Genomic DNA, 12,524 nt, shown 5'->3' with positions numbered 1-12,524 from the left:
TCCTCCTCCACACCTAGCTCTACTCTATCCTTCACTCCCTCCCACTCCTCCTTCAGCTTCTTTTTGTACTCCTTTTCCTTGATATTCAAAGAGTTCAGTCTAAGCACCTCCCGCCCCCCCGGAGCCAAGTACTTTGATGAAGTGGGGGGGGGGGGGGCTTCTGTGTAGCAAGGACTGGCTAAGCTGTGCCAGCCAGGAGAGGAGAGGTCAGCCCTAAGCTACCAGACGAAAACTGAGTAGTGAATAGATAGGGGGTCCCTCACCCTTTTCCTTTGTGAATTCCCCTATCCCTACCCTTCATATTTGCTACCCTACTCTCCTTTTTCACCATCTTTCTCTAATAATTGTTAAGGAAGGTTCTGGTATCTTGGTGCCTCCCAAGCTACATGTCTGAACCCAGTCAAGTGGGGATGTATACCGCGAGGTCACTACTCCCTGCAAGGGCCGAAAGCCCACTGACTGGGGAATGCATGTTTGTGAGATAGGTACTAGGCTGCCGACTTCCTTTCTCCCTATCCAGTACACATGCAGAGTGACTACGCTGGACCCATCCTAAATGGGACAAAACAAAAGAGGACAAACCCTGGGTTGACAAAGTCTCTAACTCACCTCCGAGGCCCTGCATGTGTAAATAGTCGTTTCTGGAACTTCCCGACTCTGCAGAGACTTTTCTTTTATTGCTTGAGGCATCAGGCAACTGCAGTATCTTCTTCCATGCATTTATCTTTCTTTCTGAATATATGGTGTGGCCTCATAAATATACACAATCATGGCGGCTGTTCAAACTGAATATTCTAAACCTCCACCACTACCTGATCCTCCTCCTAAACCCCCCGATCCCTCTCCTAATATTGCCAATCCTAATGTTGATGCTATTGACTCAGCAAAAGTAAAACCCCCAGTTGATGACTCCGGCTTGAAAAAGGACTTCGGTAAAAATAGTAAGACTTCATTGACAGATAATTCTGTAGCCCAGAAACTTACAATTAGAATGGATTCTGAAGTGATGAAAAGATCTTTAGATACTTGGAAACCAATAAATAGCTCAAATACTGCCCCTAATAGTCATAGAATCTTACATCTAAAATATGTCTCTCTTGATAAAAGTTATACAGACTTATATGAAAAGTTCCATAAATTTGGACAAATTAAAGAGATCAGGGTTAAACTAACTGACAACTTTAAAGCTTGGCTAGTGTGGATCTCATTTCTTTCTAATCAGGATGCAGCTGCTGCCTGCTTGGATCATAATAACTGCAACGAAAATGAATCTTCGGCCCAACTTGTTGCTCGAGTGCCACCTAACCTGGATATCTTTTATCCAGAAAACCCGGTAGAGGAAAGGAAGGAAAGTGTGCAGAGGCCTCCCAATCCAGCTAAGTGGCTTATTATCACTCTTGCAAAGGAACGCTAACTTGTTCGAGTTTAGAAGATTCTTGAAGAGTCACCTTGGCTCTGGTAATTTGACTAACTCGCAGGTATCACGATTTGGAAGAAATTCCTTCCTAATTCATGTAAAATCTTATGAACAAGCTGCCATGGTGCTTAACTTGAAACAGAAATCCGACATTAAGGACGTTAAACCCCACTATACCTTTAGTTATGCCAAAGGGGTAATTTTTAATAGAGATCTGTATGACTTTGAGGAAGAAGAAATTTTAGAAATGTGCCCAACTAATGTTTGGAAGGTTGCTAAAATCCCTCATTCTTCTATGATTATCCTAAGTTTTTGTGGTGAAGATCTACCTCATTATGTAGAGATAGAAAAAGAGATAGTTTATGTGAAGCAGTTAAGCCCCATCCCCTTCAGTGCTTTAACTGCTATGGTTTTGGCCATCCTTCCCGCAGATGTGCAAGGGACAAACTGTGTTTGATATGTGCTCAGCCTGAACATGGGGATTGTTCCCGCCCAACAGTTTGTATAAATTGTAAAGAAGAGCATGATGCCAGAGATAAGAACTGTGTAATTTATAAAAAGGAACAGGAAATACTACTAAAAGCTCATGCAGAACATATAAGTGTAGGAAATGCTAAAAGACTATTAAGTAATTCCAAAAGATACAGTGATGTTGTTAAAACGAATAGTAAAGTGGATCAGCCAACTGTAGAATGCAATAGAAATAAAAATGCCAATATGAATTCTTCTGTTAACACTGAACCCAAGCCTCAGTGTAAAATTGTCACTATGAAATCTAATGGTCTTTCTTCTTCTCAACTAGGAATTTGTAATACTTCTGAACCCTCCTCTGCGGAGGTTTCCTCACCCCTTGTTGAAGGGGTGTCCCCTGCCCCATCTGGAGGGGCACCTAAGGTTTCTATTGTAGAAACCTCACAGGCTTCTTCTAATGAAGCCTCCTCTCAGGCAATCTCTCTTCCAGACCTGGGGGACTCCCCAGTAGAGGGATTGCTGACTAGTGTGCCTCACTTGGTAGAGGTGCACAGAAGTAATGAGGATCAACCAAATGCTGAACCCAAGCCTCAATGTGAAAGAGTCACTACTAGACCTAATCGTTGTGCTCCACAACTAGGAAATTGTAGTACTCCTGAACCCTCTTCTGCGGAGGTTCTCCCATCCCCAGTTGAGGGAATGTCTCCTGCCCCATCTAGAGGGGCACCTAAAGTTCTCATTGCTGAAACCCCACAGGGTTCCTTTAATAAAGCCTCCTATCAATCAGTCAACCTTCCAAACTTGGGGGGGCTCCCCAATAAAGGGATCACGGACTGATGTGCCTCACTCAGTTGAGGCACACAGAAGCAAAGCTATGGAGTCTGAAGCTGTGCACAGTAAAAGACTCCACAGTCCACCCTCATCTCCATCTTCTTCCCCAAATCGTGATATGCAATCTAAGAAAGGAAGTAATAACCCAAATTCTACATCGTCGGTCGGACCATTGTCAGAGAGGAGGATGCCACCCGCGAAATCAAAGAAATTAGAAAAGAACCCATCTTGTAGACCCTCTCTCTCCCAGACTTCTCTTGCTAGACCAGTACTGTAGACCCAAAAAAGAAAAAGAAAACAGTATAATGTCCATAATTCAATGGAATATTCAAGGTTTTAATTCTCATCGAGACCAGGTTGGGATTATCTTTAAAGAACATGATGTGTCTGCTGTTTGTCTGCAAGAAACTATGCTTGGCGATTTATCCTCTAATGTTGGACATAATTATAAATTTTACAGATCTCCTCCTATGATTGGGGGCCGTGCCCATGGAGGTACTGGTATCATTGTTAAGAAATCTGTAAACCACATAAGTGTCCACCTACATTCGGTGTTGCAGGCTTGTGCAGTACAAATCTTTACCACTAAATGGATCACTTTATGTTCTTTGTATTTGGAACCTGAACTGGAAGATCGACTCGTAGACATATATAACCACCCCCGTCAGTTTGAGTTAAATGACCTACAATCTTTGGTTGACCAGCTCCCTGAGCCTTTTATTCTAATGGGTGACTTTAACGTCAAGCATCCTCTATGGGGTGAATCAAGGTGTGACCCCTGGGGCAATATAATTGAAGAATTTATTGATAATAACGATGTCATTTTGATGAATGACTGTTCCAAAACTAGGTTTGATGTCTTTCACAACTCAAGTTCTGCTATAGACCTAACTATTTGTTCATCAGCCTTAAGATTAGACTACAGTTGGTCAATAGATAAAGATCTACATGGTAGCGACCACTGGCCTATCCATATCAAATATTTAAAGAACACTCCCTCCTCTTGCTTACCTAAATGGAAGACAGGAGAGGCTAATTGTGAATTATTTAGGAGATCCACAAAGATTAATTATAAGACTAGTGATTTTTGTAGTAACTGATGCATATGATTACATCATACTTTCTGGTGCTTTCTCTTCCATTCCTAGGACAGCTGGTAAACCTCAACGCCCAGTAGTCCCCTGGTGGAACAATGAATGTGCTTTAAGCAGAAAGATTACAAGAACTTGCTATAAGAGATATCGGAGATATCCTTGTTTAGTCAATAAGATAACGTACAGAAGAGCTCGAGCAAAGCAGAAGAAAATCTTCAAGAAAGTAAGGAGGGAATCCTTCATTAAATATATTAGCGAATTAAAATATGACTCTTCCCCTACCTTAGTATGTAATAGGATTCGAAAATTACAAGGAGGGTTTACTCCATCTCCTTTACCCATTCTGAAGATAAATGACTTTTATATCAGATACAAGAGAAGTAGCAGAGGCATTTGGAAGACATTATGCTGATATTTCAAGCCCACTACATTATTCACATGATTTCAGAAGAATTAGAGCCAAGACCACGATTATTCCTCCTACCAATACGAACTCGGAGGCATATAATCTTCTCTTCACCTTGGATGAAATGGATCATGCTTTATCTTTATCCTCACCAACCTCTCCTGGAGAGGATGATATTCTTTATTCCATGGTTGCTCACTTATCCGTATCCTCAAAGAAATTCCTTTTAAATGTGCTGAACGGTTTTTGGTCTTCTGGATCTTCTCCTAAATCTTGGAAGACTTCAATCATCATAGGAATCTTAAAGGCAGGAAAAGACTCTCATGACCCACAAAGTTACAGACCTATTGCTCTCACTAGCTGCATTTGTAAGATCTATGAAAGAATGGTTAATATGCGTTTAGTTTGGTTTTTGGAATCTAAAAATTACAAAACTGTGCGGAGTGGCAAATGATCACTCAAACCAATTAGATATTCAAGAAGATTTAGATAAATTACAGCAATGGTCTGAAAAGTGGCTAATGAAATTTAACACAAGTAAATGCAAGGTAATGCACATAGGTAAAAATAACAGTAAGTACGATTACAAGTTATTTGGAAATTCGTTAACAAAAGTGGATAGTGAAAAAGATCTCGGCGTAATTATCAGTAACGACCTCAAATCATCCAAGCAGTGTATTTCAGCCTCTGAGAAAGCAAATAAGATTCTAGGACTGATTGCGCAATCTTTTGATTTCAAAAGTCCATCACTCATTAACAAGCTATATAAATCGTTACTTCGTCCACATTTGGAATATGCTGTTTCCGTATGGTCACCGAATCTCATTAAAGACATTGACAGATTGGAAAGAGTACAACGGCGAGCCACAAAACTGATTCCAAATATCAAAAATAATTCATACGAAAATCGACTAAAACATATGAATCTGTTTTCCCTAAAAAAGCGTAGACTCAGAGGTGACTTGATACAGGTCTTTAAAATTCTAAAGGGAATTGACAACATCAAAAGTGACCAAATTTTTACATTGAATGAGAATCAGACAAGAAACAATGGTCTTAAACTCTCCGGAAATAGATTCAATTTGGAAGTAGGTAGAAACAACTTTGCCAACCGTGTAGTTAATGAATGGAATAAACTTCCTGCACAGGTAGTGCAATGTAGTTCAGTTCGAAGCTTTAAGAATCATTTAGATAAATACCTAAGTAAGATGCTGTAATGATTATAATTTATCTTATATTATTTGTTTTTGTTTTGTTATCATTTGTCTGTCTGATTTTTATTTATTATTAGTTATATGTCAATTTATTATTATTTACTACTTACCTGTTTGTTTATTATTTAACTATACCTATGCATTTATTTATGTATTTTATTTGTTATTTACATTATCATAGTTTTTATTTATTATTTTATTATTAATATGATTTTTTTTTTCGCATCCGACCTAGATATGGATCAAAAGGTCTCCTGTCGGCATGCTCCGCCTTTGTAATCCTTTGTAAAAATCTCCTATCTAACAGACAGTTTGGATTTAGAAGAAATAAGTGCACTCTGGACCCCTTACTTTTTATCACTCGTGAGATTCAGAATGCCTTCGTAATTCAGAACTCGAGCATTGCTGTGTTTTTTGAGTTGAAAAATGCCTACGATACTACCTGGCGGGGAGGCATTCTGAAGCAAGTTGCAGAGTGGGGTATTGGGGGTAATATATTCAATTGTTTAAAGGACTTCTTGTCTGACCATTATCTAAAAGTCAGAGTGGGCTCTTCTTTCTCTTGTGCATATCTTCAAGAGGAAGGGATTCCCCAAGGAAGTGTTCTGAGTCCTACATTCTTCAGCATAACCATTAATAGTTTATTAGAACAAGTTCCCACAGGAGTTCATGGGTTGGCCTATGCTGATGACTTCGCTATTGTGTGCAGCAAATCGACAGTATTAGAAACAGGCCAAAAGATTCAAGAGGTTATTAACTTAGCAACAGCATGGGCTAATTGCAGGGGCTTCAGATTCTCTGCTGAAAAAACCAAAGCCATAAGGTTTTCCAGACTAAGACGCAAGGAAGAAATACCAACACTATTCTTAGAGGGTGTCATATTACCATATGAAGATCAAGTAAAATACTTGGGTCTGGTTTTGGACAAAAGGTTCACATTCACAAATCACATAAACAAGCTTGTATACACTGTTAAACAGCGACTTAATATACTAAAAGTAGTGTCTCGTTTCAACTGGGGAGCAGATTGTATAACTTTAATAATGCTTTACCAAACATTGTGACTTAGCAAAATGGATTACGGATGTCAAATTTATGGATCGGCATGTAAAAGTTCATTAAAGAAGCTTGATATAGTCCACAATATGGCTTTACAGATCTGTTCGGTACTCCCCCAGGTAGGCGTAGCTCCTCCTTGGGGATCGGTGCCATCTGCGTAGAGCTGATGGCCAGGGGTGGTTGCTGCTGATTGGCCCCCAACTCTTGGGGTTGGGGGGTGGTCCCACGACATAAACAATGCTGTGCACGCTTTTAATACAATCATACAAAACGCAGACAAGAGATACATCCCTAGAGGCAACAGAAAATCACACAACCCCAACTTCACACCAGAAATCCAAGGCCTCATCAGACAACGTGACACACTTAAACACGATACCCCCACACCTATCCCTCAAAACATAGCAGACCAAATACAAACACTAAACACTGTGATTACCAATAAAATACATGAACAAAAAACACAAAATTGGCAAAACTTTATCAATACACTTGATCATAAAACAAACACCAGCAAATTGTACAAAACACTCAACAGCATCACACTATCCAACACTAACACTACACGCTCTCACGCAGCAATAATCACAACAACAGATAATCTACCCTCAAACAGACAACAAGCAAACGCACTCATACGTCATTTTGCACAGACGAGCCATCTTACATCTCACCCTGACGACCGACGCACCATTCGACGTAAGAAAGACTTCCCCACAGACTCAGACTATACACCCTTCATAGACAGTCAGACAAAACTCATAATGCATAATCTCAAGCACTCATCTGCCTGTGGCCCTGATAACATAAGAAACATCCACCTAAAACACATTGGACCACAAGGTATACACGCACTCACAAACATTGCAAACTACAGCTATTCACACAACACTATACCCGACATCTGGAAGCATGGTAAAATAATCACCATTCCAAAACCGAACAAAGACCCAACAATCCCAACATCGCACCGCCCAATCACACTTCTCTGCACCCCCTCTAAAGTCATTGAACGCCTAATACTTAAACTTGTCACACCATATATTCCCCTTGCTGACTCACAACACGGTTTTAGGCCACTACACTCCACAAACACTCTTCTGACAAACCTCAAACAAAGAATTTTAGATGTCATCAATTCAGATAGGCCCCACCACAGAACACTTCTTATAACATTGGACATTAGTAAAGCTTTTGATGCTATCCCCCGCCACAACCTAACAAATAAAATATATAACACAGACATGCACAATAACACCAAAAGATGGCTGGCCAATTATCTGGCAGGCAGGAATGCTCATGTGTCATATAATGGCCAATCATCGCACATCAGAAACATTAAGAACGGAGTACCACAGGGCTCAGTTCTATCCCCCACATTATTTAATCTATACATGCATGACTTACCCACGCCAGACACCTCAGAAATACAAATCTCTTTCTACGCAGACGACATAACAATCACATGCACACATCGTAACACAGACAAAGCTGCAGAAATAATCCAGCCTTACCTTGACACACTCAACACATGGTTCATCACAAACAGACTCAAAATAGCTCCAACCAAATCTACAGCCACACTTCTCACCAACTGGACAAAAGAACACAAATACATACCTCATCTCTACATCAACAACACTCTAATACCACACACAAACACACCGAAAATTCTTGGTGTAACATACGATACATCCATGTCTTTCAAACAACACCTCACAAACATAAAAAACAAATGCACACCTAGACTTAACGCACTTAAGTCAATCACTGGAACAACATTTGGACAAAACAAAGAAACTAATATAACAATATATAAACAATGCATACGCTCAGTGATGAATTATGCGAGTCCTGCATGGGCTCCTAATCTCAGTGAGACACACCACAACACCCTTCAAATCATACAAAACAAAGCTTTAAAAACAATTACAGGCTGCACAAATACATCACCTACAGACCATTTACACCATGAAACAAAAGTCCTCAAAGTCAAGGACCACCTCGAAATGAGAGGCACACAAACACTTGCTGCAGCCACCACAAACACATCACACCCGCTACACTACATAGCAGAACACCCACACACACCAAGAAACATTAAAACTACACCCAAAGACCTTTATTACGCACAGATACTCTCTTCTCTTCCTCCACAACCACCAAATACCAGCCTCCGGAAACATATTCATAATCATATCACTCACCGCTCCATTAACACACTGAAAGACAACACACTGCTGCATGCCAGACCCCCTGATATCCACCCTTCTGAATCCTCTCTCCCACGAAAGGACAGAGTCCACTTGGCCAGACTGCGATGCGGTCACCACCCAGCACTGCTAAGCTACCAGAAGAGGCTGGACGACCGTGTTGTAAACAGCTGCCCAGGATGTAACACTTCACCCCATACCATACAACACATAATGGAAGACTGCATTATACACAATCATGCACGCAAACAACACAACATACACTCTATAAAGGATTTGTGGGAAAACCCAGTTTCGGCTGTGGCCTTCCTTGGGGAGACGGGACTGCTCGGACAGACAGTCTAGGGAACGACAACAACAACAACAACAACAGATCTGTTCGGGAGCCTATAGAACATCTCCAGTGGATAGCTTGTATGTGGACGCAGGAGTTCCTCCCCTCTATATTCGCAGGGAGGAATTAAGCCTTAGATATATATCTCGTGTCTTGACATCAAAACAGAATCCAAACTTCAAATATGTAAAGCAGCTGGTAGACAGAGCTCCAAGGAAAAGTACTCTGCCGAAACCTTTAGAAGTGAGATGTGAAGTTGGGACAGAGAAGGTAGGACTTGTTCCTAATACAATTGCTGAGATCACGCCTCCCAAATTCCCTCCTTGGAACTGATGCCCCACTGAAATATGTCCGCTTAAAAAGAAGAAAAATAGAACTGCTGTAGAGCTAAAAAGTGAATTTTTAGAACATTTATCAGTACATGCTGATGCAATTTTTATTTATACAGATGGATCAAAATCCCAAGATGGTGTTGGTTGTGCTGTTGTATCTGATAGCACAGTTTTAAAGAGAAAGTTGCCTCATTTTAGCTCTGTTTTTACTGCTGAACTGCTGGCAGTCAGCAACGCCCTCAAATTTGTTTTTTATTCTATTCCATGTAATAAGAATGTTGTTATTTTTACAGATTCTATGAGTATTCTATCCTCTCTAAACACATTATTACCTCGTCATTTTTTAGTCCAAGAAATACAGGACTGGTTGATTCTCATTAACAGAAAGAAGATAAAAGTAAACTTTTGCTGGGTGCCGTCCCATGTGGGTATCACTGGAAATGAACAGGCTGATGCTGCAGCCAAAGCCGCCACTAGAATCAGCCATATAACAGACCAAAAAGTCCCACATACGGACTTAAAACAAGTGATCCATTGTTATACAATGGAGAAATGGCAAGAACAATGGACAAGGCTGGATGGTAGTTATAAGTTAAAAGAGATTCACCCCTTGGTGAACCCTCGGAAGTGGCCTCCTTTGGACAGAAGGTCAAGTATTGTTTTGACAAGATTGAGAATTGGCCATTCCTACATTACTCAAATTTTTTATGGCAAGTGGAGCAGAAAGGCTGGCCCCCCAATGTCCCACTTGCCAAGTAGTTTTTACAATAAGACACATTTTAATTCAGTGCCCTGCATTCTCTAATAAGCGCAGGGCAAATTTTTTAACAAATTTATCTTTTAAACAAATTTTAGGGGAGGTGCTCATGTGAAGAATGTTTTAAAATTTTTAAAAGACATAAATTTATTTTATGAAATTTAAAATTGTGTATATGAATGCTTGTGAGTGTATGTTGTTGTGACGTGTTTTTGTGAATGTTTATAGTTTTAACTGTTTTACTTGAATTTTTATCTATATAAGATAAATATGCGCTGAATGGCCTACCAGCTCCGGCGCTTGGCCTTCGAGCCAAAAATTCCATAAATCAATCAATATAGCAGAAAATTCTGCTATGTAGGGAGTCAAATACCGAACCAGAGTTAGCAGAAATAAGCTCAAGCTAGCGGAAAATTCCGCTAAATAGGGGTCGAAAACGACCTCCAATTTAGCGGAAAATTAAATTTAGCAGACTGGACCTTGGCTGAATTTGTTCGTTAAATCGGGCTTCTACTGTACATGACGCCCATTTCTTACTTAATTTAGCTTTCATGCTTGTCAGGGATCCTTCCGTATCCCCACTTCTTTGATGTTTATCTTTGCTACATCAATACGTTTTCTATGGGTTATAGGTACTGGAGAGAAATTACATCAGGTTCTTTGATAGCAGTCAATTCAGTTTCATAGGTGCATCGTCAACTCTAAATGCTGTCATTTCTTTGGCCCACTGAGGCATTACATTGTTCATAACTATATCTAACAATGTACTATCATCTTTTTCTGCTTGCTTAACTCCTTACAATTCACCTTTGCAATAAAAGTTGCCCATCATTATATTGTCACTGTGCATAGCTATATAGTGCACTGTTGGTGTAATCGGATGTGTGCTGGTCTTGTATTTGTTTAGTTGTAGGCTCGAATCCCTCATTTCTCTCTGATTCCTAACAGTGACTGTTACCTGCCCCACCATTCCACGTGCACAGTGCAAAGATAACAGCTTTGGTAGCAGTTACGCACCTCCTGGTATACGTTCCTCATCTTGTATAATCATATCTATCTACCAGACTTACATCTCAGCCCTACTATCTTAAGTTCCACATTATGTATATTTATGTTATTTCTACTGTTGCTACCCATCTTCTACTTTTTTCTTCTTCTAAACCTGTATGTTTTGTCTGTCACTTAGGTATTAGTATACACATCTAGTTTTATTTCTACCAGGAATAAAATACATGGTTGATTTACCTTCAAGTAATCATTAATTTTTACCTTTAACAGTCTATATTAAAGTGTGCCATTTAATTTCTCTTTTGTTTATTTTTTATCAATTTCCATTTACTCTCATTCGATACCATTGTTTCAGTTTCTTGCATAAAACTCCCCAGAAAAATGTCTTTTTTCTCATTTTCACCACATTCATTATTTCATTCACTGTGGATTGTGGCTTTTAATTGCCTTAACCTTCCCTTTTCATTTTTACCTGACCTAAATGCTTCCTCTGTCTCTTCTTGCATGGCAAAGTCACTTTCATGATTATGTTGTCTCTTTCAGTCATTTATGCCTTCCTCTTTTTATTCTTGATGTAGTGTGTTCCTCTTTCGACCCTGAAATTTTATTTTATCTAATACATCCACCAAACGCTTCTCTATGATATCTTCATCACTTCCTACCATTTTTACTGTTCTTCTTCCCTTTGTCTTTCCATATGTGTGTATGTGTGTCCTGCACAAATGCTGTGTCCATTGTTGAGGGGATTAAAGCTACATGTGGTGAAACAACCTTTCTGAAGTTCTGCAGAGTTCCCGTGATGCACAGCGCCTACTCTCAAGTCTTCCTTTGAAATCTGGTGGTGATCTGAATGACGCCGGTGATGATGATGACGACTACAGGGACAGCAGGGAACCTGAAGACACACAAAAACTGATCATAGTCAAGAATAATGGAAATACAACTTTTATGTCTAAGGATGCCTATGATATGAACAACATCCTCAAGGATATGAAAGGAAATAAAATGGAAAATGAAGTAAAGGAAAAAAAGAGCAGAGAACTAGAGAAGAGAAAGAAAATACGTCAAAATAACAGGTACGAGAATGTGATTTTGAGTAGAATGGAAAAGATAGTAAGAAAGCCTATTTTTTTAAGAAAGAATAAACTCCATAGGGCTTAAACAGCTAGGTTAATTTAATATTTTATCATATCCCCCTGTGAGTCTTTAGTATTAAGAAGTACAGGTTTCATAATTTAAGTGACTTTTTTCGAGAGGGTAGGGCAGTGAACCATTGATACGCATAAAAATTAATTATGAAATGCATATAACTTGAGATTTTAACTGTTTATGAAAATAGACAACCATTCTAGTTCATCTACAGGTGCTACTTGGGCAGAGAAAGAGAT

The 12,524-nt window shown here is 39.6% G+C and overlaps 1 protein-coding gene across 1 annotated transcript in view; it reads left to right on the top strand.

The window, feature by feature from the left end:
* Positions 1-12,524, top strand: part of LOC143030916 (polycystin-1-like protein 2) — a 292,044-nt gene that overhangs the window by 230,115 nt on the left and 49,405 nt on the right. Inside the window, exon 21 of the mRNA XM_076194168.1 lies at positions 11,918-12,212. Within this exon, the coding sequence (XP_076050283.1) occupies positions 11,918-12,212 (295 nt within the window). The remainder of the gene's footprint in view (positions 1-11,917; positions 12,213-12,524) is intronic.

This window comes from Oratosquilla oratoria, chromosome 12 (assembly GCF_046742065.1).
Source record: "Oratosquilla oratoria isolate Oo_2021 chromosome 12, ASM4674206v1, whole genome shotgun sequence".
Classification (NCBI taxonomy): Eukaryota; Metazoa; Arthropoda; class Malacostraca; order Stomatopoda; family Squillidae; genus Oratosquilla; species Oratosquilla oratoria.
Note: the sequence above shows the minus strand (reverse complement) of the source record. Positions and strands in the feature narration are given on the sequence as shown.